We start from the raw sequence: 25,603 nt of genomic DNA, 5'->3' as shown, positions 1-25,603 counted from the left end.
ACTTTCTGTGAAAAAAAGAAAAAAATCTAGCCTCTGAAATTTTAAGTACTTATGACTTAAATTTTTGTATTTGGAGAGAGGGATACAAAACCTGTTTTCTCAGCCCAATGCAATTTAATCCCAGTGCTTTGTGAGGCCAAGGTGGAAGGATTACTTGAGCCCAGGAATTCAAGACCAGCCTGGGCAACAAAGCAAGAACCCATCTCTACGAAAAAAAAATGTTTTTTTAAAAATTAGCTGGGCTTGGGCTGGGCATGGTGGCTCACACCTGTAATCCCAGCACTTTGGGAGGCCGAGGCAGGCAGATCATGAGGTCAGGACATCGAGACCATCCTGGCCAACATGATGAAACCTCGTCTCTAAAAATACATAAATTAGCTGGGCATGGCGTTGTGCACTTGTAGTCCCAGCTACTCAGGAGACTGAGGCAGAATAATCACTTGAACCTGGGAGATGGAGGTTGCAGTAAGCAGAGATCACGCCACTGCACTTCATCCTGGTGACAGAGCGAGATCCTGTATCAAGAAAAAATAAATAAAATTAGCTGGGCTTGGTGGCACATGCCTGTGGTCCTAGTTACTTGGGAAGCTGAAGTGGGAGGATCACTTGAGCCCAGAAGATCAAGACTGCAGTAAGTCATGATGGCATGCCACCACACTTCAGCCTGGGCAACAGAGTAAGACCTTGTCTCAAGAAAAAAAAAAAAAGAAAAATCTGTTTTCTCATTCTTTCCATGTTTCAGATTAGCAACTCTTAAAACATTTTCCTTTGTGGATATGGATATGAGGTTAATTTCAAGAGATGCTGAAATCTGCTTTCTATGGAATAAAGGCAAAATAAAATTTCTCTAGCGTGTCTTTATTATTGTATCTTTTATACTCTATGTATTTTTCCACGTGTCCTATAGAAGCAATTTAACAATTTTTTGCAAGATTTTATGCTAAGGCCTCTTAGACGAGCATCAGAGTCACTTGTTAAATACCATAAATGGAAAGTGTTTTGCACCCTTCCTCCCAAACTTTCTCTTAAAAACCATATCAACTCATAGTCCACTGTGATATACCACACTTGACTTTCAGGAAACATTATTCTGTGCTCTATTGATATTCTTAATTGTATTGTTGTCATTTTTTCTTATGTCTCTTTACTTTCTTAGGTCTACTGTTTAAAAGATGTACATTGCTGCTACCCACCAAGGAAAGGCTAAAGTACATTCACAAGATACTCACAGAAGTAAGATCATACTTCTAAATTAGTTTACAATCTTGATTTCCAGTAAAGATATTATTTTATTATCTCATGCTCATTTTACTCTGTATTAGTAGAATTTCATGAATTAGCACTAAAAAATTGATTTATGATAGTCTAATATTTTACCAAGTACTTAGAGATTATATAATGTCAAAATATAGTAATCTTTCACTTATTATAAAACCATTTTCATATATAACTAAGCACATCATTGAAGTTTATTAGGTTTCTCAGAGTATAAAGTGTATTTTACACCTCATACAAATCCTAAGGAAGTTTTAAAGTAGTGATTCAGATATTATATTAAAGTGAAATAATTTCTGAATGTTGAGATTTTATTGTTTAAATGTATAGAAACATAGGAAAGTGTTTTTAATATATAAAACAACAAACATTTTATGATAATAGACTTGGAAATGTGTATCAATATGTTTGAGCATAGTCTCTTTATAAGACTTTCATATACAAATCCAAGTATACGTCCAACTCTTGATGGTTCAGTTCAACACTCAGTGGTATCTACTGTTTCTGATACACTGACTTTTCTTTTCTTTTCTTTTCTTTTTTTTGTTGTTGTTGAGACAGAGTCTCGCTTTTGTCACCCAGACTGGAGTGCAGCGGCGTGATCTCGGCTCACTGCAACCTCCACCTCCTGGGTTCAAGCTATTCTCCTGCCTCAGCCTCCCGAGTAGCTGGGATTACAGTCACCCACCACCATGCCTGGCTAATTCTTGTACTTTTAGTAGAGATGGGGTTTAGCCCTGTTGAACAGTCTGGTCTTGAACTCCTGACCTCAGGCAATCTGCCCACCTTGGCCTCCCAAAGTGCTGGGATTACAAGCATGAGCCACCTTGCCCTGCCAACTTTTTCGTGTCAGCATTTACATTAAGTTCTGGTCTGTATTATTATTGCAGCTTCCCAGATGACCTTTCTGTTATCCAATTCATTACTCCCCAAAGCATTCTGTATGCTGAATCAAGATTACTCTTCCTAAAGCATCACATTCATAAATATGTTTTTTTTTTTTTTTGAGACGGAGTCTCTGTCGCCCAGGCTGGAGTGCAGTGGCACTATCATGACTCACTGCAACCTCCGCCTCTTAGGTTCAAGCACTTCTCCTGCCTTGGCCTCCCGAGTAGCTGGGATTACAGGCATGTGTCACCACGCCTGGCTAATTTTTTTTTTTTTTGTAGATGGAGTCTCGCTCTGCTGCCCAGGCTAGAGTGCAGTGGCATGATCTCAGCTCACTGCAACCTCTGCCTCCCAGGTTCAAGTGATTCTTCTGCCTCAGCATCCCAAGTAGCTGGGATTACAGGCGTGTGCCCCCATGCCCAGTTAATTTTTGTATTTTTAGTAGAGACAGAGTTTCACCATGTTGGTCAGGCTGATCTCGAACTCCTGACCTCGTGGTCCGCCCACCTCGGCCTCCCAAAGTGCTGGGATTACAGGCGTGAGCCACAGCACCCGGCCAATTTTTTGTATTTTTAGTAGAGGCGGGGTTTCACCATGTTAGAATGGTCTCGATTTCCTGACCTGGTGATCCACGCCTCGGCCTCCCAAAGTGCTGGGATTACAGGCGTGAGCCACCACGCCTGGCCAACATAACTTTCTCTTTTTTTTTTTTTTTTTTTTTTGAGATGTAGTCTCCCCCTGTCACCCAGGCTGGAGTGCAGTGGCACGATCTTGGCTCACTGCAACCTCTGCCTCCTGGGTTCAAGCAATTCTCTTGTCTCAGCCTCCCAAGTAGCTGGGACTACAGGCACCTGTCACCACACCCAACTAATTTTTGTATTTTTAGTAGAGACAGGGTTTCTTCATATTGGTCAGGCTGGTCTCAAATTCCTGACCTCAAGTGATCCACCCAACTCAGCCTCCCAAAGTGCTGGTATTATAGGCATAAGCCACCGCGCCCAGCCTCATAACTTCTTGTATAAAACCTTTGCAGGGCACGGTGGCTCACACCTGTAATCCTAGCACTTTGGAAGGCTGAGGCAGGTGGATCACCTGAAGTCAGGAGTTCAAGACCAGCCTGGCCAACATGGTGAAACACCCATCTCTACTAAAAGTACAAAAATTAGCCAGGCCTGGAGGTGTCTGTAATTCCAGCTACTTGGGAGGCTAAGGCATGAGAATCGCTTGAACCCAGGGGGCGGAAGCTTCAGTGAGCCAAAATTATGCCACTGCACTCCAGCCTGGGTGACAGAGCAAGACTCAGTCATAAAAAATAAAAATAAAAAATTATTGTTATTATTAAATAAATTGTGGGCCGGGCGCGGTGGCTCAAGCCTGTAATCCCAGCACTTTGGGAGGCCGAGACGGGCGGATCACGAGGTCAGGAGATCGAGACCATCCTGGCTAACACAGTGAAACCCCGTCTCTACTAAAAATACAAAAACAGCCGGGCGAGGTGGCAGGCGCCTGTAGTCCCAGCTACTCGGGAGGCGGAGGCAGGAGAATGGCATGAACCCGGGAGGCGGAGCTTGCAGTGAGCTGAGATCCGGCCACTGCACTCCAGCCTGGGTGACAGAGCGAGACTCCGTCTCAAAAAAAAAAATAAAATAAAATAAAATAAATTAAAAAAATAAATTGTGAACTTCTTTGAGAGTAGAGATTTTTTTTTTTTTCTTTTTGAGACGGAGTCTCGCTCTGTCACCCAGGCTGGAGTGCCATCGCGCCGTCTCGGCTCACTGCCAGCTCCGCCTCCAGGGTTCATGCCATTCTCCTGCCTCAGCCTCCAGAGTAGCTGGGACTACAGGCGCCCACCACCACGCCCGGCTATTTTTTGTGTATTTTTAGTAGAGACGGGGTTTCACCGTGTTAGCCGGGATGGTCTCGATCCCCTGACCTCATGATCCGCCCGCCTCGGCCTCCCAAAGTGCTGGGATTACAGGCGTCAGACACTGCGCCCGGCTGAGACTTTTATACTACTTTTATAATCCCCACCTATGGAACACAATGCTGATCAGAATAGGTGCTGAAAAACTTCTTGCTTATTTCCATTAAATTTGAATGTCAAACCATTGTTCCACTATTGTCAAACTATAGTTTCACCAACAAGGAGGTATTAACATTGTTCTCTTTACAGGTTTCCTGCTTTAAATTCAATGGCTGTGCAGCTCCTATGCAGTGTTTAGGATTAACATGTTATGGCATGTTTTTACAGGTACATTTTTTTTAATCAGAGAAGAAAAGGGATACCTTTGGAACTGCTAACAAATAGAATATCCAGTCTCTCTTTTCATAGGTTAATAAAGTTATAATAATCTTAAAAAGAGCAAAATAAAATAAAGATTTGAGAATGTATTAATCTAATAATGTTTGCTATCTCAGATTTTCGTTTTGAATTTCTCAGTGGTAAAAAATGTTTGACATTTATTTATCCCCCAAACCATTCTACATGCTGAATGAAGGTTACTCCTCCTGAAGAATTAGTGTCCTCAAAGTTTCTACTAGTTGTAAAGATTAGAAATATTATGGGGTGGTGTGTGTGCATGTGTGTATCTATATCTATCTATATAATGAGTTTAGTCTTGGGCTAGTTATTTAAGGTGTGATATTAGTAATCAGTTGTATTAATTCAAGAACATTTTGACTGATCTTTTATATTGTAAACAAAGAAGATAATAATTAGCGTTTACTCAGCTTACTATGTGCCAAACACTGTTCTAAGTAGTTTACATGTGTTGATTAATTTTTATTTATTTATTTATTTATTTTTTGAGACAGAGTCTTACTCTGTCACCAAGCCTGGAGTACAATGGCATGATCTCAGCTCACTGAAACCTCCGCCTCTCAGGTTCAAGCGATTCTCCTGCCTCAGCCTCCTGAGTAGCTGGGATTACAGGCACCCGCCACCACGCCTGGCTAATTATTTGTTTGTATTTTTAGTAGAGACAGGGTTTCAACATGTTGGTCAGGCTGGTCTCGAACTCCTGACCTCAAGCAATCCACTCACCTCTGCCTCCCAAAGTGCTGAGATTACGAGTGTGAGCTACCACACCCGACAACATGTATTGACTAATTTACATTTACAACAACCTTGTGAGGCAGGCACTGCACCCGTAAGAATCTTGCTGTGCTCAGCCTACCAGCCACCAACTCGTACTCACCCAGATTGCAGGGGTCTAAGCCCTTACTAATCCTCTTCCAAGACAGATTTTTCTTATTTAATTTTGTTTTTTACTTGTTTCTTTCTTTCTTTGGGACATGTAATACATATGTATATATTCATGTACATTTACAATGGTACACAATGTATAAAGTAAAAAGTTAATCTCTCTCCTTGTCCACTGAGTTCCCTTCACCAGAAGTAATCAGTTATCAGTTTCTTATATGTCCTTCCACAGGGAATAAGATTAATTTTTATTTATTTATTTATTTATTTATTTATTTTTGAGGCAGAGTCTCGCTCTGTCACCCAGGCTGGAGTGCAGTAGCACAGTCTCGGCTCACTGCAGCCTCCGCCTCCCAGGTTCAAGCAATTCTCCTGCCTCAGCCTCCCGAGTAGCTGGGATTACAGGTATGTGCTACCACACCCAGCTAATTTTTGTATTTTTAGTAGAGACAAGGTTTCGCCATGTTGGTCAGGCTGGTCTCAAACTCCTGACTTCAGGTGATCCTCCCGCCTCAGCCTGCCAAAGTGCTGGGATTGCAGACGTTAGCCACCACGACCAACCAGATTAATTTTTTTTTTTTTTCTTTTTTGAGATGGAGTCTCGCTCTGTCGCCCAGGCCGGAGTGCAGTGACACGATTTCAGCTCACTGCAACCTCGGCCTCCTGGGTTCAAGTGATTCTCCTGCCTCAGCCTCCCAAGTAGCTGGGATTACAGGGGCCTGCCACCACACCTAGCTATTGTGTGTGTGTGTATGTGTTTTTAGTAGAGACAGGGTTTCACCATGTTGGCCAGGCTGATTTCAAACTCCTGACCTCAAGTAATCCACTTGCCTCGGCCTCCCAAAGTGCTAGGATTACAGGCGTGAGTCACTGTGCCCAGCCAATAAAAGATTTTTGGTTGTTGACGTTCAAAAGTCATAAATAGCCAGGCACAGTTGCTCACACCTGTAATTCCAGCACTTTGGGAGTCTGAGGCAGGCCGATCACCTGAGGTCAGGAGTTCAAGACCAGCCTGACCAACATGGTAAAACCCCATCTCTGGAAAAAAAGTCATACATAAATGCTCAGAATTGTTACATTGAAATTGGATCATTCTCATTTATAAGCAATATCATAAATGACAACTGCGGGTGTCAAAGGGATTCTACTCTAGTCTTAAAGCCATAGCATGGTTGTAAGTCAGATATCTAAACTGTGTTCAGGGTTTTGGTTATTTGCCTCACATTGTCAAAGTTCAGGATTCAGTACCATTTAAACCTTCTCAAACAAACAAATAAAAAAGTTCTGTCCGTTGCACTCCAGCCTGGGCAACATAGTGAGATTCCATCTCAAAAAAAAAAAAAAAAAAGTTATCTGAAAAGATACTTCCTTTCCAACCAAAAAGAAACTGAATTTTGGAGCTTTCCAAGTTTTGTTTATGTTAATTTGTTATTAATTTGATAGTTCCATAATGGGTAAAAATTGCACATCACCTTGATCATATGCTAAAAACAGTTATACTCATAAAGCAGTAGTGACTTATGTTCTTGTTGTTGTTGTTTGTTTTTTTTGTTTTTTTGATACGGAGTCTCACTGTGTTGCCCAGGTTGGAGTGCAGTGGTGTGATCTCGGCTCACTGCAATCTCCATCTCTGGGAACAAGTGATTCTCCTGTCTCAGCCTCCCAGGTAGCTGGGACTACAGGTGTGTGCCACCATGCCCAGCTAATTTTTTGTATTTTTAGTAGGGACAGGGTTTCACCGTGTTAGCCAGGATGGTCTCAATCTCCTGACCTCATGATCTGCCACGTTGGCCTCCCAAAGTACTGGGATTACAAGTGTGAGCCACCGCGCCTGGCCTGTTTTGTTTGTTTGTTTTTGTGACAGAGCTTTGCTCTTGTCACCCAGGCTGGAGTGCAATGGCATGATCTCGGCTCACTGCAAGCTCCGCCTCCCAGGTTCAAGCAATTCTGACTCAGCCTCCCAAGTAACTGGGATTACACATGCCCACCACCATGCCTGGCTAATTTTTGTACTTTTAGTAGAGACGAGGTTTTACTATGTTGTCCAGGCTGGTCTCAAACTCCTGACCACAGGTGATCCGCCCACCTTGGCCTCCCAAAGTGTTGGAATTACAGGCGTGAGCCACCACGCCTCGTGTGACTTATGGTTTGACTTGATAGTCTGAATATCCACAATGTTTTCTTTATTTTCCTCAGACCTTAACAGCAGGTTGGGATGAACTTGAGTGCCATCGCGTTTATAATTTCTTATGCGAACTGACTAATCTCTGCCGCAAGATGCAAATGGCTGTCTGCAGCAAACCAGGTAAAAAACTACAATTTGCATATAATTTATAGAGATTAAAATAGAAAAAAGAGAGTTTTAAAAATGTAATTAAAAGTAATTTTGGCCAGGTGTGGTGGCTCATGCCTAAAATCCCAGCACTTTGGGAAGCCAAAGTCGGAGGATCACTTGAGTCCAGAAGTTCAAGAGCAGCCTAGGCAACATAGTGAGACCTTGTCTCTACAAAAAATAAAAAATTATTCGGGCATGGTGGTGTGTGCCTGTGGTCCCAGCTACTCAGGAGGCTGAGGTGAAAGGATCGCTTGACCCTGGGAGGTCGAGGCTGCAGTGAGCTGTGATCGCACTACTGCACTCAGCCTGGGCAACAGAGTGAGACCCTGTCTCCATAAATAAATAAATAGTGGGCCAGGTGCCGTGGTTCACAACTGCAGTCCCAACATTTTGGGAAGCCGAGGCAGAAAGATCCCTTGAGGCCAGGAGTTCAAGACCAGACTGGGCAAGACAGCAAGATCTTGTCTCTACAAAAAATAAAAAAAAATTAGCCAGCCGTGATGGCATGTACCTGTAGTCCCAGGTACTCAGGAGGCTGAGGTGGGAGGATAGCTTGAGCCCACTAGATTGAGGCTGTACTGAGCCAAGATCAAGCCGCTGCACTCCAGCCTGGGCAACAGAGACCCCTTTTCAAAAATAAAAATAAAAATAAATTGTGGCATACATAATAGCAAAAGGACAAAGAAATGTAAGGGAATGATAAATACTGAATAAGACAGTGAGGTAGAAAAGCAGTATGAGATTGGAGAAAGAGGGCTTCAACTGTATTGATGATCTTTTATTCGTTAAGCCAGCTGGTAGATACAAAGGAGCTCATTATAGCATCCTGTAAACCTCTCTATATACCAGAAATATTTCATATTTTTAAATTATAGAACCTTATATCGAGCTGTTTCACTCTGAGAAACTCCCACAATGTGCAGAAGGAGACATGTATATGAATAATCATGGCAGGCAGAGGGCAGTGACTCATGCTTATAATCTCAGCACTTTAGGAGGCCAAGGTGGGAAGATGACTTGAGCCTAGGAGTTAGAGACCAACATGGGGGACATAGCGAGATCCCCATCTCTACAAAAAAAAAAAGAAATAGGCAGGCATGATCCAGTCACTGCACTCCAGCCTGGGTGACAGAGGAGGCCCTCCGTCTCAGAAAAAAAAACAAAACAGGTGAATGGATAAACAAAATGTGGTATATGTTGCAACATGGGTGAACCTTGAAAACATTATACTAAGTGAGAGAAGCCAGGAACACAAGGACAAATATTGTATGGTTCTACTTACATGAGATACCTAGAACAGGCAAATTCATAGAGACAGAAAGTAGATTTGAGGTTACCAGGAGCTGAGGGCAGGGGAGAGTGGGGAGTTATTGCTTAATAGTTACAGAGTTTGTGTTTGAGGTGATGAAAAACTTTTGGAAATAGACAGTGTGGTGGTTGAACAACAGTGTAAATATAAATGATGCCACTGAATTGCATACTTACAAATGGTTAGAATGGCAAATTTTATGTGATTTATATTTTACAATATAAAAAAATTGATAATATACTATAAACCATTGAATTGCACACTTTAAATGGTTGAATTGTATGGTATATAAATTATATTTCAATAAAGCTGTCGAAAGAAAACAGTGATAGGCTGGGCAAGGTGACTCACACCTGTAATCCCAGCTACTCAGGAGGCTGAAGTGGGAGGATCACTTGAGCCCCTGAAGGTTGAGGCTGCAGTGAGCCATGACTGCTCTACAGCATTCTAGCATGGGCAATAGAATGAGACACTGTCTCAGAAAAGCAGAGAAATAGTATATACCATTTCACATTCCATTAGGATGGCTAGAATCAGAAAGTTCGATTTAGATAATAAGTGTTAGTGAGAATGTGACAACAATCCTCATATTGCTGGCGGGAATGTAAAATGGTGCAGTCACTTTGCAAAATAGTCTGACAGTTTCTCAAATGATTAAACATAGAGTTATATGATACATCAATTTCACTTCTAGGTATATAGCCCCAGGATAAATGAAAACATATGTCCACCAAGAAACGTGTGCATGAATGGTTTTGTTGTTATTGTTTTGTTTTGTTTTGAGACAGGGTCTGGCTCTATCACCCAGGCTGAAGTGCACAGGTACGATCTCAGCTCACTGCAACCTCCACTTCCTGGGCTCAAGCAATCCTCCAACCTCAGCCTCCAGAGTAGCTGGGACTACAGGCACATACCACTATGCCCAGCTAATTTTTTTGGTATTTTTTATAGAGATGGGATTTCACCATGTTGTCCAGCCTGGTCTCAAACTCCTGGGCTCAAGTGGGCCTGTCTCAGCCTCCCAAAGTGCTGGGATTACAGGCATGAGCCACCATGCCTGGCCTACATGAATGTTAATAGCAGCATTATTCATAGCAGCCAAAAGATGGAAACATCTCAGATGTCCATCAATGGGTCAATAGATAAACAAAATGTAGTAGTACATCCATACCATAGAATAGTATTTGGCCATTAAAAAGAATGAAGTGCTGTGGGGGTTGGGGGAGGGAGAACATCAGGAAGAATAGCTAATGGATGCTGAACTTAATATCTAGGTGATGGAGGGATGGGGGCAAGGGGAGGGATAATATTAGGAGAAATACCTAATGTAGATGACGGGTTGATAGGTGCAGCAAACCACCATGGCACAAACCACCATGGCACATACCTATGTAACAAACCTGCACGTTCTGCCCATGTATCCCAAAACTTAAAGTATAATAAAAATAAATAAATAAATATCTGGGTGATGGAATGATCTGTGCAGCAAACTACCATGGTACACATTTGCCTGTGTAACCTGCATATCTTGCACATGTACCCCTGAACTTAAAATAAAAGTTGAAGGAAAAAAAAAATGAATGAAGTGCTGATACATGCTACAATATGGATGAACCTTAAAAACACTGTATTAGGTGAAATAAGCCAGTCACAAAATGCCACATACTATATGATTTCATTCATAAAAAAATCCAGAATAGGGGCCAGGTGTGGTGGCTCACACCTGTCATCCCAGCACCTTGGGAGGCCGAGGCAGGTGGATCACCTAAGGTCAAGAGTTCGACACCAGCCTGGCCAACATGGCAAAACCCCATGTCTACTAAAAATACAAAAAATGTAGCCAGGCGTGGTGACAAGCGCCTGTGATCCCAGCTACTCAGGAGGCTGAGACAGGAGCATCGCTTGAACCCGGGAGACAGAGGTTGCAGTGAGCCGAGATCGCACCACTGCACTCCAGCCTGGGTGACGAGCAAGACTCTGTCTCAAAAAAAAAAAAGAGAAAAAGAAAAAAATCCAGAATAGGGAAATCCATGGAGATGGAAAGTAGAGCATTGGTTGCTTAGGGCTGGGGGTGGTAAAGGACAGAGAGATAACAAGATGATAGCAAAAAGAACAGCATGTCTTTTTGAAGTGATGAAAATGTTCTAAAATTGACTATGATGATGGCTGCACATAACTGTGAGTAAACTAAAATCCATTGAATTGCAAACTTTAAATGGGTAAATTGTATGGTATGTGATTTATATCTCAATAAAGCTTTTGAAAAAGTAGTCCTATGGTATTTTTTTTTTTTTTTTTTTTTTTTTTTTTTTTTGAGACGGAGTCTCGCTCTGTCACCCAGGTTGGAGTGCTGTGGCCGGATCTCAGCTCACTGCAAGCTCCGCCTCCGGGGTTCCCGCCATTCTCCTGCCTCAGCCTCCCGAGTAGCCGGGACTACAGGCGCCCGCCACCTCGCCCGGCTAGTTTTTTTTTTGTATTTTTTAGTAGAGACGGGGTTTCACCGTGTTAGCCAGGATGGTCTCGATCTCCTGACCTCGTGATCCGCCCGTCTCGGCCTCCCAAAGTGCTGGGATTACAGGCTTGAGCCACCGCGCCTGGCAAGTAGTCCTATGTTAATCTAAATTTTTTGAGATGGATTCTGGCTCTGTTGCCCAGGCTAGAGTGCAGTGGTGTGATCCCGGCTCCCTGCAAACTCTGCCTGCTGGGTTCACACCCATTCTCCTGCTTCAGCCTCCCGGCTAGCTGGGACTACAGGCGCCCGCCACCACACCCAGCCAACTTTTTTGTATTTTTACTAAAGATGGGGTTTCACCGTGTTAGCCAGGATATCTCAATCTCCTGACCTCGTGATCTACCCGCCTCAGCCTCCCAAAGTGTGGGATTACAAGTGTGAGCCGCCGCGCCCAGCTGTTAATCTAAAATTTTTGTAGCTGAGTGTGGTAACTCATGCTTTGTAATCTCAACACTTTGGGAGGCTAAGATGGAAAGGTCTCTTGAGGCCAGGGGTTCAAAACCAGCCTGAGCAATATAGTGAGACCTCTGTAACTACAAAAAATTAGCCTGTGGTCCCAGCTACTAGGGAGGCTGAGGTGGGAGGATTGCTTGAACTCAGGAGTTCAAGGTTGTAATGAGCTATGATCAATCATGCCACTGAACTCCAGCTTGGATAACAGAGCAAGACCCCATATCTATCAACAACAGCAACATAACATTTTCTTTTTTTTGGGGACAAAGTCTAGCCCTGTCACCCAGGCTGGAGTGCAGTGGTGAGATCTCAGCTCACTACCACCTCTGTCTCCCGGGTTCAAGTGATTCTCCCTGTCTCAGCCTCCTGAGTAGCTGGGATCACAGGCATGTGCCACCACTGCCACCTGGCTAATTTTTTGTATTTTTAGTAGAGACAGGGTTTCACCATGTTGACCAGGCTGGTTTTGAACTCCTGACCTCAGGTGATCCTCCCACCTCAGCTTCACAAAGTGCTGGCATTACAGGCGTGAGTCACCGCACCTGGTCATAAAATTTTCATAAAGGAAAATGAAGTGACTCAGTACAAAGTATATTAATGATGTATGTCTTTGACCTTTCTCTGCATTTATTTATTTTTAAATCCAAAATTGTACAAGAGTCTGGTAAGCTTAAGCATGTCTTTTGATTGATTGACCCATTATTCAAAATATTGATTATAAATCAGGAAGGTAAGAGTAAGTAGATAGACAAATTATGAAGTTAGGGGAGTTTAAGAATAGATAATCGTCCGGGCGCAGTGGCTCAAGCCTATAATCCCAGCACTTTGGGAGGCCGAGACGGGCGGATCACGAGGTCAGGAGATCAAGACCATCCTGGCTAACACGGTGAAACCCTGTCTCTACTAAAAAAATACAAAAAACTAGCCGGGCGAAGTGGCGGGCGCCTGTAGTCCCAGCTACTCGGGAGGCTGAGGCAGGAGAATGGCGTAAACCTGGGAGGCGGAGCTTGCAGTGAGCTGAGATCCGGCCACTGCACTCCAGCCTGGGCGGCAGAGCAAAACTCCGTCTCAAAAAAAAAAAAAAAAAAAAAAAAGAATAGATAATCTTTTGGTTACTTCCTGTTTAGAAACCTAGTTTACTATTACTAACCATAATGATTAATAAGTTGCTTTGATCACTATTCAATATGCACAGCAGCCTTTCTACAAAGAATGATTTACAATTCTTTTGTCTTCATAGGAAGTGCCCGAAAACTTGAGTTAAGGATCAGACTCTTCTGTAGGAATGTCCTCCTTGATCATTGGACACATCGAAGTGATTCTGCTTTTTGGTTGACACGGATATTAAAACCATGGCCAATGGTGAATCAGGCAAGATTACTGTATATCATCTTTGGGCCAATATCTCCTCAAGATGGTGAGCACCCATTTTTCAGGGGTGTAACATAACTGGTTCATTATTTTTACTTTAGGAAGCATATATATATATTTAAGAAGCATATATTATACACACACATGCGCACGCGTGCACGCACACATGCACACAGTGGTACAATCACGGCTCACTGCAAACTCCACCTCCCGAGTTCAAGCAATTCTCCTGTCTCAGCCTCCCAAGCAGCTGGGACTGCAGGTGCGCGCCACCATGCCCAGCTAATTTTTTGTTTTTTTGTTTTTTGTTTTGAGACAGAGTCTCGCTCTGTCACCCAGGCTGGAGTGCAGTGGCGCAATCTCGGCTCACTGTGACCTCCGCTTCCTGGGTTCCCACCATTCTCCTGCCTCAGCCTCCCGAGTAGCTGGGACTACAGGTGCCCGCCACCACACCTAACTCATTTTTTGTGTTTTCAGTAGAGATGGGGTTTCACCATGTTAGCCAGAATGGTCTCAATCTCCTGACCTTGTGATCCACCCACCTCGGCCTCCCAAAGTGCTGGGATTACAGGCGTGAGCCACCACGCCCAGCCAATTTTTTGTATTTTTAGTAAAGACGGGGTTTCACCGTGTTATCCAGGATGGTCTCGATCTCCTGCAGAATCCCACTTTGTTACCCAGGTTGGTCTCAAACTCCTGGGGTCCCACCTTGGCCTCCCCAAGTGCTAGAATTACATGCATGAGCCTCTGTGCCTGGCCAAGAAGCATACACACACACACACACACACACACACACACACACACACACACATATATATATATTTTTTGAGAGTCTTGCTCTGTCACCCAGGCTGGAGTTCAGTGGCCCAATCTCCACTCACTGCAACTTCTGCCTCCCGGGTTCAAGCGATTCTTGTGCCTCAGCCTCCTGAGTAGCTGGGACTACAGGCGTGTACCACCATGCCCAGCTAATTTTTGTACTTTTAGTAGAGACAGGGTTTCACAATATTGACCAGGCTGGTCTCGAACTCCCGACCTCAAGTGATCCTCCCACCTCGGCCTCCTAAAGTACTGGGATTACAGGCATGAGCCACCACACCTGGCCAGAGATGTTCAAATCTATACTATTACCAGAATTGACTTCTTGTTATGAAAGTTAAAATGAAAGTAGCTTGTATAAGTAATGGGATTCCATTATGCAATTCACTTTCCTTTTTGAACAAGTCTTTATCACAAAGCCAACTATTCTGTCATAGCCTCGTTTTTGTTTCAATTCAGGACAGGTGGTTTGGCAGAAAATGATAGAAGAACCTACAGATGAATTCAGTCTGAGAGGTTTGGCTGATGCCATTAAGCTACTATATGACGCTAGCACTAAAGAGTGGACAGCAGATGATGTTATCAGTCTTGTAGATGAACTATCAGGTAAAAAAATATATTTACTAACATAGAATAATAGAAGTTTATTGTTAAAATGCAGTTATAAAATTGTAACAAATGATGTGTCTGTTGGAAACACTGAATGCTCTAAAATATTTAAAGAGTTTGGCATTATGTTTGAAAAGAATGCATATAATGAACTTTCCTTTGCTTGTCAATTTTATAAATAAACATTTATTATTATTATTATTTGAAAACCTCTTCGTTTAATTAGCTCACTTACTCCCATGTTGTAAATTCTCAGAAACACCCTCCTAGGTTCCGTAAGAAGCCCTCTTCTGCAAGTAAAGGAGAGGTGAAACAATTATTCCTATTCCTGCATAATCCTTTAAGATTCTAAAGTTTACAAGGATGCTTTCCTTGCACAGCACTTTGCCTGCTGACCTATGTGTAGGAGAATTGCTTTGATTATATTATTAGTATATTTGTAAGAGTCTCCATGACATGGCAATAACCTGTCTCTAACTGAATGCCATAATTGGTAAACTAGAGCATTTTTTTTTTAGCATTTCCCTCGGCACTAATTGTATTTCCAATAAAGTGATAAAATATTGCATGTACTTAATGGTATTTACTATAGCTGTTGTGTGATTTCTCATTAAATAATTGTTCTTCCTCTAATAAAAGTGGTTCCCCGTGAGTGGCTTCTAGAGAATAATGCACGTCTCCTAATGCTAAGTGGAAACAACATCTGTTTCACTTTCATGGCTAGTAAAGCTGTGAATGGACGGACCATTGAACTGGCAAGGCTCATAGTCTTTTTAGCTTTGGTAAGCAAAAATAAGTTTTTCTCTAGCAAGTTGTTTAACACTACAATTGACCTACCAGGGAGCTGCCCTTAAGGAACTGAAACGTGGACAAAAAACATTTCGTAAAAATGAGTATTGAAGTATATATTTTTAATGTTTCTTTTTCAAAATATTAAAACATTTGTTTTGTTTTATTTTGTTTTTTGAGACAGAGTCTCACTCTTTTGCCCAGGCTGGAGTGCAGTGGTGCAGTCTCAGCTCACCGCAACTTCCGCCTCCCGTGTTCAAGCAATTTTCCTGCCTCAGCCTCCTGAGTAGCTGGGACTAGAGGCGTGCGCCACTATGCCTGGCTAATTTTTGTATTTTTAGTAGAGACGGGGCTTCACTATGCTGGCCAGGCTGGTCTTGAACTCCTGACCTTGTGATCTACCCGCCTCGGCCTCCCAAAGTGCTGGGATTACAGGCGTGAGCCACCGCACCTGGCCCAATATTAAAACATGTCATGAACTATAATATTTGGAATCATCCCTTCTATTAATCTCTCCCCACTTCAAGTCTGGATTTTCGTTATACAGTTCTGTTAAGTTATATTCTTTTTTAAAAAAATCCATTTTAAGAAAAGTATCCCATTTGATTTACTTCAAAATAATCACTGTGGGGGTGGGTTGGGTAGAGGACTTGGGAGTAAATGGAGATAGAGTTGAAATAAGATTGATAATTGTTGAAACTGGGAAATGAATACTGGGAGTTTATTATATTATTCTCTCTGATTTTGTATAGTCAAAATGTTTCAAAATAAAAAGTCTTGAAAATATATTTAGGCTGGGCAGGATGGCTCACACCTCTAAACCCAGCACTTTGAGAGGCTGAGACGGAAGGATCACTTGAGCCCAGGAGTTCGAGACTAGCCTGGGCAACATGTCGAAACCCATCTCTCCAAAAAATACAAAAATTAGCTGGGTATTTTGGCAACATCTCTGGTCCCAGCTACTCAGGAGGCTGAGGTGGGAGGATTGATTGAGCCTGGGGGTTTAAGGTTACAGTGAACCAAGATTGTGCCACTGTACTCCAGTCTGGGCAACAGAACGAGACCCTCTCCCTTCTCAACACACACACACACACACACACACACACACACACACACACACGTGCATACATATATATAAAATATTATATTTATTTAATATTTATTTAACACAAATTTGTATTGAGTGCTTACTATGGGCCATAAATTATGAGATTCTTGAGCCCAGGAGTTCGAGAGCAGCCTGGAAAACACAGCAAAACCCTGTCTCTACAGTAAAAATTTTTTTAAAATGGCCAGGCATGATGGCTCATGCCTGTATTCCCAGCACTTTGGGAGACTGAGGCAGGCCGATCACCTGAGGTCAGGAGTTCGAAACCAGCCTGGCCAATGTGGTGAAACGCCGACTCTACTAAAAGAACAAAAATTAGCCAGGTGTGGTGGCGGGTACCTGTAATCCCAGCTACTCGGGAGGCTGAGGCAGGAGAATCACTTGAGCCCGGGAGGCGAAGGTTGCAGTAAGCAGATCATGCCATTGCACTCCAGCCTGGGTGACAGAGTGAGATGCTGTCTCAAAAATAATAAATAATAAAAAAATTTAAAAATTTAAAAAATTAGCCAGGAGTTGTGGCATGCGTGCCTGTGAGCTCAGCTACTCAGGAGCTGAAGTGTGAAGATCACTTGAGTCTGGGTGGTCAAGGCTGTGGTGAGCCAAGATAGCACCACTGTACTCTACCCTGGGCAACAGAATGAGATCCCATCTCAAAAAATAAGTAAAAGGCTGAGTGCAGTGGTTCATGTCTATAATCCCAACTTTTTGGGAGGCTGAGCCCAGAGGATCACTTGAGGCCAGGAGTTCCAGACCATCCTGGGCAATATAGGGAAAGCCTCAATTCTACAAAACATAAAATAAAACTAGCTGGGTGTGGTGGTGTGTGCCTATTGTCCTAGCTACTCAGAAGGCTGAGGCGGGAGGATCACTTGAGCCCAGGAGTTTGAAGCTGCAGTGAGCTATGATCACACCACTGTACTTCAGTTTGCATAGCAGAGGGAGACCCTGTCTCTAAAAAATAAATAAGTAAATGAATAAGTAGGAGTTCACCAGGCAGATAGAGGGTGGCAGCAGGTTATTCAAGGCAGAAGAAAAATGGGATCATGTGACTGTATTCAGAACACTGTAAGCAGCTGAGTATGATTTCTGAAGGGTAAAATCTGCAGAAGAGTAGAAGGAGGTGAGATTAGACGTGAAGGGAGAGGCTAGGTAAGGAAGGGTTTTGTGGGCCATTCTGTGGAGCTTCAATCCATTTTCTAATAGGGAGCTACTGACAAGTTCTATGAAAGAGAGAGACATAATTGGCTTTGTGTTTTTGGCAGATCGTTTTGGCAGCACTATAGCAAATGTAATGGAGAGAAAATCACTAGGGGTGGGGAAGCCTTCTCTAGAAAGCCTTCTCTTATTAACATGTCAATTCTGATCATTAAAGTTCTCTGAATTGCCTCTGATTTGTCTTCTCTATCTTCATTTACTATTAGTGTGCTTAAGCCACTGTATGTGTGGGGTAGGTCATCTCCCAAAATAGACTGCAAGCTCTTTGAAATCCAGTGCTTTGTCACTTATTTCTTTCATAGTTCCTAGTACAGTATTTTACACATAATAGTCAATAGATCTTTCCTATCACAGTGCTATTATTTAGTTACATTACTACACAGTTTATTTTAATAATGTGCATTATTTGGCTATGTGAGTTAAATTGGCAATTAAGGATGTTAGTAAAGAAACTTTTTACTTTTCAGTCAATTTTAGCAGGAACATGTAATATTTACTTTAAATATTTATTTTTTCAATAATGAAGAAATTTATTCCCTAAAATTCTCAAGATGGAAAGTCGACAATACCATACAATTCTCTTGCTTATTGAAATTGCCCATTTGTCTGTCATCCTCATTGAACTTCTTGAAAATAGAGCCATGTCTTTATGGTTTCTCATTGCATCTTCAGCTCCTGACAGGTGCTCAATAAATGTTTATTGAATGAGTAAATGAGCAGAATTCTTTTTTTCTATGTTCAGTAACTGTTTTATATACATATATATTTGTTTTATATATATTATATATATTTATTTTGTGTGTGTGTGTGTGACGGAGTCTGGCTCTGTCCCCCAGGCTGGAGTGCAGCAGTGTGATCTCCGCTCACTGCAACCTCTGCCTCCTGAGTTCAAGTGATTATCCTGCCTCAGCCTCCTGAGTAGGTGGGATTATAGGCGCCCGCCACCACGCCTGGCTAATTTTTGTATTTTAATAGAGACAGGGTTTCACCATGTTGGCCAGGCTGGTCTCGAACTCCTGACCTCAGGTGATCTGCGCACCTCGGCCTCCCAAAGTGCTGGGATTACAGGCATGAGCCACCGTGCCTGGCCTGTTTTCAATATTAGGTATTGCATTAGTAAATAATATTCTATGATAATCTTAAATTAGGCTTGTATTTACTTCATACTTTTTTCCCATTAAAATCGTACCATTTGAAAGCAAAATAGTATTAGTTACAAGGGCATTTCCCATGTATAGACTCAGTATGGCGTCAGGTATCATAAATTATGTAAAATCACAAACTATCATTGTTCATCATTGTTCACCATTTTCAAATTCTATAGCTTTCTTCACATGAAGGTTTACAATGCTTTATATGTCTAAATCAGGTGTGTGAGAAAGAACTATAAAATTCTATAGCTTTCTTCACATGAAGGTTTACAATGCTTTATATGTCTAAATCAGGTGTGTGAGAAAGAACTATACTGCATGGATTGGACAGTTAAAATGATGCAAAAAGTCTGCAAAGTCTTTAGCACTCCAGTGGAAAGAAATAACTTCCTGCAGAATGTGGCAAATGCATTTGCATGTGTTATAATGGAAATGCTGCAATCAATTATGTCTGGTGAGTAGGAATGTACTTGGTGCACAGGTGTGCATAAAAATGCGCTCTAGTTTCCACCTAAAACGGAGATATTTTTCTCTAACAGTCCAAGAATACAAAAAAAAAAAAAAAAAGCTATTTCTATGTTGACTTTAAAAAAAAAATTAACAATAAATGGAGCAGACTTCTTGTTTGTTTGTTTGTTTGTTTTTCCTTGCAATATATTTAGTTCCTGGCTTTCATCACTTTAAAAATCTAGTATTGGTTTTAATGGAGAATATAAAGTTGAAGAGTCTGCTCTGAAAGGAACCACTTTCAATTTTGCACAGCAAAAAAATTTAACTTGCTCACTTACCAACTGTCACTAGCATAAAAATATATTTGTAAATATTATTTTACAGCTTTATTAAGTAACCAACATGATAATTAACTCTATTTTACATGAGAAAACTAAGGCTTAAAGAAGTTACCTGACGGGGCCGGGCGCGGTGGCTCAAGCCTGTAATCCCAGCACTTTGGGAGGCCGAGGCGGGCGGATCACAAGGTCAGGAGATCGAGACCATCCTGGCTAACACAGTGAAACCCCGTCTCTACTAAAAAAATACAAAAAACTAGCCGGGCGAGGTGGCGGGCGCCTGTAGTCCCAGCTACTCGGGAGGCTGAGGCAGGAGAATGGCGTGAACCCGGGAGGCGGAGCTTGCAGTGAGCTGAGATCCGGCCACTGCACTCCATCCCGGGTGACAGAGCAAGACTCCGTCTCAAAAAAAAAAAAAAAAAAAAAAAAAGAAGTTACCTGACTTACCAAGGTCTCAAAGTTAGAAGCAATAAAGCATGGATGAGCATCCTTTTCTTCTGACTTCTAATCTACTTTTCTTATATAATTCCTTGATTTCAGTAGTTAACCTGACTTAGTAAAGTCACTAACAAAAAGCCTTCTGTTTAAATATTACTAGGGAAGGCCAGGCGCGGTGGCTCACGCCTGTAATCCCAGCACTTTGGGAGGCCAAGGCGGGCGGATCGCGAGGTCAGGAGATCCAGACTATCCTGACTAACATGGTGAAACCCCGTCTCTACTAAAAATACAAAAAAATTAGCTGGGCGTGGTGGTGGGTGCCTGTAGTCCCAGCTACTCGGGAGGCTGAGGTAGGAGAATCGCTTGAACCTGGGAGACGGAGCTTGCAGTGAGCCGAGATCGCACCACTGCACTTCAGCCTGGGTGACACAGGGAGACTCTGTCTCAAAAAAATAATAAATAAATAAGTATTACTAGGGAAAATTAGAACATCTTAAGTTTCAAATAAATTATATACTTACAAGGTGGGCGGATCACCTGAGGTCAGAAGTTTGAGACCAACCTGACCAACATGGAGAGACATCATCTCTACTAAAAATAGAAAAATTAGCCAGGTGTAGTGGTGCATGCCTGTAATCCTAGCTACTTGGAAGGCCGAGGCAGAAGAATCGCTTGAACCCAGGAGGCAGAGGTTGCAGTGAGCCGAGATGGCACCACTGCACTCCCGCCTCAGCAACACAGGGAGACTCCATCTCAAAAAATATATTAATTAATAAAATAAATTATATACTTAAAATTTTAACTGTCATTTTATTTTCCCTACTATGTATGGCATATAGGAGACCGTGATGAAGATGACAGAAGCTTTCTGAATTTGTTCCATCTTGTACATGCTCAGGCTAACTTCCATAAAGAGGTCCTGTATTTGACCATGAATACTTCTCTGTCTGCCTAAATCCTCAGAAAACCTTGCCTTTAGAGAACCTCACTGAACTAATGATTAGAGGAGTGGTACTTTTTCACTCAAAAAATAGCATCCATGGGACTTTTTATCATCTAAGTAACCTAAGAATTCAAAAGCTGGATAGAATTTTAGAAGCAACTACTTACATCGTTATTAATATAAAAATAACAGGCAAACTCAAGAATGAACTGAGATTTCTCTGGAAAACAAGCTCTGCCTCTCCAGGTTTTAGTCAACCTAACACCAAACCAAAATAGAATGTTAGCTGTTCTGGGACCAGCCAACCTGTATGTGTGGATTTTTGAAGCAAGAGAAAATTCCATTTTATAGTTAGACCCAAATTCACTAAATAGTATGTGTGTTCACTTTGTTTAAGTTGTATAGACATAGCCCAGAATGTTTTGTGAAGATTTGCAATATGGTGTTTTGGAATGTGTAGAATACAAATCACAGTTTTTACTACCTTCTTGGCATATGCTTACAAAGAACATTATATTTTGTTCATGTTTTACATGAACTAACAGATAAAAAAGTATATGTATATGTCTGTGTGTGTGTGTGTATATATATATAGAGAGAGAGAGAGACAGACATATATTTCCTTCTTTAAGATAATCATACAAAAGGTCTATACATACAGGAAGGTGTATATTGTCTCAATACAATCAAATCTTTTACTAGGGATTCAAATAAAATGTAGCAAATAAGAGAAAAACAAAATGAAAGAAAATAGCTATTCTGCTGCCGGAATAATCTTTACAAATAGTTTTTACTTCTTCCTAAAGCTTTTCTCCCTCTCTTAAAAAGTGAGATTTGGCTGGGTGCAGTGGCTCAAGCCTGTAATCCCAGAAATTTTGGAGGCTGAGGCAGGAGGATCCCTTGAGTCCAGGAGTTGAAGGCTACAGTGAGTTATGATTGCACCATTGCACTTCAGCCTGGTGACACAGTGAGACCCTGTTTCTAAAAAAAAAGAAACAAAACAAAACAAACGAGATTTGACGAAGGAAAGTAAAAGTATGGGTGGTTTACAGCAGCAGCCCATGAGAGAGTAGGGTTCGGTTCTTTTCACTCAAGTATATAGATTCCAAGAAGCTGCAGGACTATTTCAGCCTGACTAGCATCTGCCACTACTGCTTTTACTTTTACTATTAAAGTAGATAATAATAGTACTTGACAGGGCTGAAATAATGCTGGGGTCCTCCTGGATCTCCCATCCCATTTTTTTCTCCTTGGGTTTGAGCACTTTACTTCTGAAGACACATTGCTTCCACCTGGACTTCTCAGAGGCTGGCTTTCTTTACCCACGCTCTTGATTTAATTCACCTTTGGAGCTGATGAAGGGAAGAAACACTAGAGGATATGGAAAGTATCTGCAGAAGTAGGGTGTAAAGTGTAGGAAATTCTCAAATGTTTGGTAAGAGGGTCTCAGTGAGAGATGAATAGGACTGAGGAAGAGTGAAAATTGTGGAGAAAATACAAATTGTGAAAACAGGATTTTATTATATTTCAGTAGTAAAGGCACTTAACCTTCATCTCTGGAGGGTGAGAAGTTTAACTGTCTTTCTTAGATGGGTTTTCCAACTGTAATTCCATTGGTGGCCGGAATTTTTTTCTCCAGTTTTTCATTAGCATATTTATGCAAAAACAAAGTTCTTGCTTTTATCCTGGTTTCATTTTCTTCTCAATTTAAGAATTCACCCTCAGTGAATTATAAATGGAATTCAATTATAAAGATTAAAAGTTGGCAGATATCAGAGTATAAAATAATACCTTAGATTTTTCATTTTCCCCTCTCTTTCTTCCTATACATGCTTGCAAAGCATAGATTTATCAAAACATTGGTTATTCCAAGTTAAGAACATACCTCTTCAACTACCTGTGAGGGAAAGAAAAAATAAGGAAAAAAAAAAGTGAAATATTTAAATATAGATAGTGAATTTTTTTTTTTTTTTTTTTTGAGACTGAGTCTCACTGTGCTGCCCAGGCTGGAGTGCAGTGGTGTAATCTTGGCTCACTGCAACTTTCGCCTCTCTGCTTCAAGTGATTCTCCTGCCTCAGCCTCCCCAGTAGCTGGGACTTACAGGCGTGTGCCACTATACCTGGCTAATTTTTTTGTATCATTAGTAGAGACAGGGTTTTGCCATGTTGGCCAGGCTGATTTCAAACTCCTGACCTCAGGTTATCCACCCGCCTCAGCCTCCCAAAGTGCTAGGATTACAGGTGTAAGTCACCATGCCCGGCAATAGTGAATATTTTTAATATTTTAGTAAATGGATTCTAGATTTCATTTCCTTAGAGAAAGAAATTTTGCATTGTAAAGTTTCCTTGAATTCCTTGAATGATCCCAGTCTCCACAGCAATTGTTTTTAGCAAGTTTACAAAAGAAGCATGTAAAACATATTTGGTCTGGGTTTTGAATCTTCTTTATACACTTGAACTGACATGACTGCTGCTGTAATTTAAAAAAACTCTCACATTATTTATTTCATTATTCTTAATAATTGTGAGATTATTATATCATCCTTACCAAAAATTTGGAACATAAAAAGTTTGATTCATTCTTTGGGTGCAGGAAATAAACTGTGTCATTCTGCCACCAATAAAAAGCAAGCTGACAAATTGTCCACTCAATTGTTAAAAAATATAAATAACATTTATGACCAAATTTGCAGTTTTTTCAATTCGGTGGTCCATTCTTTTTTGCTGAATACCTTTGTCATGAGGAAGTGTAATGTCAAATTTTAAAGGGGAAATTAACTTTTAAAAGCATATGTTTTTCTTACCATTACTATCAATGTTTAAGTGATGATATAGGCAGTCATATTGTCACAAAAAAAAGAGAATTTGGAATATGAATAGTTTAAAAAATGTTAGGAGACTGTCAATTTCTAGCTAACTCTGGAACAGTCATAACAACATAACTATGTAAAGTACTAACAAGTCAGATAATTTAGCCTGTACTGTTTTTTAAAGTAGAAGATTGGCTGCTGGGCATGGTGACTCACGATCCCAGCACTTTGGGAGGCCAAGGCGGGCAGATCACAAGGTCAGGAGTTCGAGACAAGCCTGGCCAAGAGACCAGCCTAGCCAGTGTGGTGAAACCCTGTTTCCACTAAAAATACAAAAATTAGCCAGGCGTGGTGGCGGGCGCCTGTAATCCCAGCTACTTGAGAGGCTGAGGCAGGAGAATTGCTTGAACCCGGGAGGCAGAGGTTGCAGTGAGCCAAAATCACGCCATTGCACTCCAGCCTGAGCGATGGAGCGAGACTCTGACTCAAAAAAAAAAAAAAAAAGATTGGCCTAAATTAGCAGACCTCGGCGCCCAGCTCCTTTTTTCCTTTTTGTAATGATTTCCTCAGCCTCCTTTGACTTTGATTTGTAGAATGATTTTTTACTCCCTGTAGAAGGCAAGTTCAATAACACATTATTATCTTTATCTTTATTATTGTTTCTACACACACCATGCACCATAATAGTACTAACAAACTAATGATGCTACCTTCCTGAGAAACTAATTGAAAATGTACAACTTGTGATAAACTCTCTGTACCTTGTGAAACTATGAAACTTTAACACTTTTTGGAGGATTCCTTCTCATGCCAATTATGAGATACCCAACAGAAGGTGCAGCTGGAAATACCATCTTATGTCAATGAATAACAAATACTAACCTCTTTGTGATTATTACTAATCTCTTTATGCAAATAGTACTCAATTGTATGATTAAAGATTTTTATGTCAATAAATATTGTGAAAGGTAAAAGTAAGGCTATTACAAAAGCCTCTTTGGTTATTGGATATCTTACTAACAATGTGACTTCTGTAGCACTTCCACCAGCAGGTAACTGTGAAACCTGTAAGAAATCAGGATATGGACATATGCTTCTTGGTTTTTGAAGCATTACTAAGCTAGGAAAGGTGACCTGAAAGCTGCATTGAACAGTCTTCTCCAGGTTAAAAAAGAAAAAATTTCCAAAGGACTAAGATTGCATTCTTTTCATCGAGAAAACAAATATATTCCATTGAAGGGCAAGATTGAAAAAAAAAAAGAAGAAAAATATAACTCCAGAAAATTCCTCAAATAACTAGAGACTGAAAAAAGAACCCTACAAACCCCAATGATTTGCCCTTTGAAAGACTCTTAAAATAATAATAGTAATACTTGTAGACATTCTGAGATCACTGCTTTCTTAAAGGTACATATAACTGGAAAATATGCATTGCTATTTCAGAAGTATTGTATTTATGGTAAAATTTCTTTGATACTAAATATATTTGCTAAATTTTGTTTATTTACTATATTAATAAAACTATGTTAAAATTGAAAACATTCCAACTTGTTCAGAGTTTGTCATTATGCAAGTTATTGAGTTTTTT

General features: G+C 41.2%; 1 protein-coding gene across 5 annotated transcripts in view; it reads left to right on the top strand.

The window, feature by feature from the left end:
* Window positions 1-24,323, top strand: part of LOC105472267 (F-box protein 47) — a 33,935-nt gene extending 9,612 nt beyond the window's left edge. For all 5 annotated transcript variants that reach the window (XM_071083054.1, XM_071083056.1, XM_071083053.1 and 2 more), the window contains 8 exons: window positions 1,157-1,233; window positions 4,337-4,414; window positions 7,562-7,670; window positions 13,215-13,391; window positions 14,624-14,770; window positions 15,413-15,555; window positions 19,331-19,490; window positions 21,102-24,323. In XM_071083054.1, coding sequence (XP_070939155.1) covers window positions 1,157-1,233; window positions 4,337-4,414; window positions 7,562-7,670; window positions 13,215-13,391; window positions 14,624-14,770; window positions 15,413-15,555; window positions 19,331-19,490; window positions 21,102-21,217 — 1,007 coding nt within the window. In that variant the 3' untranslated portion in view covers window positions 21,218-24,323. The remainder of the gene's footprint in view (window positions 1-1,156; window positions 1,234-4,336; window positions 4,415-7,561; window positions 7,671-13,214; window positions 13,392-14,623; window positions 14,771-15,412; window positions 15,556-19,330; window positions 19,491-21,101) is intronic.
* Window positions 24,324-25,603: the final 1,280 nt, after the last annotated feature.

Source organism: Macaca nemestrina, chromosome 17 (assembly GCF_043159975.1).
Source record: "Macaca nemestrina isolate mMacNem1 chromosome 17, mMacNem.hap1, whole genome shotgun sequence".
Taxonomy (NCBI): Eukaryota; Metazoa; Chordata; class Mammalia; order Primates; family Cercopithecidae; genus Macaca; species Macaca nemestrina.
Note: the sequence above shows the minus strand (reverse complement) of the source record. Positions and strands in the feature narration are given on the sequence as shown.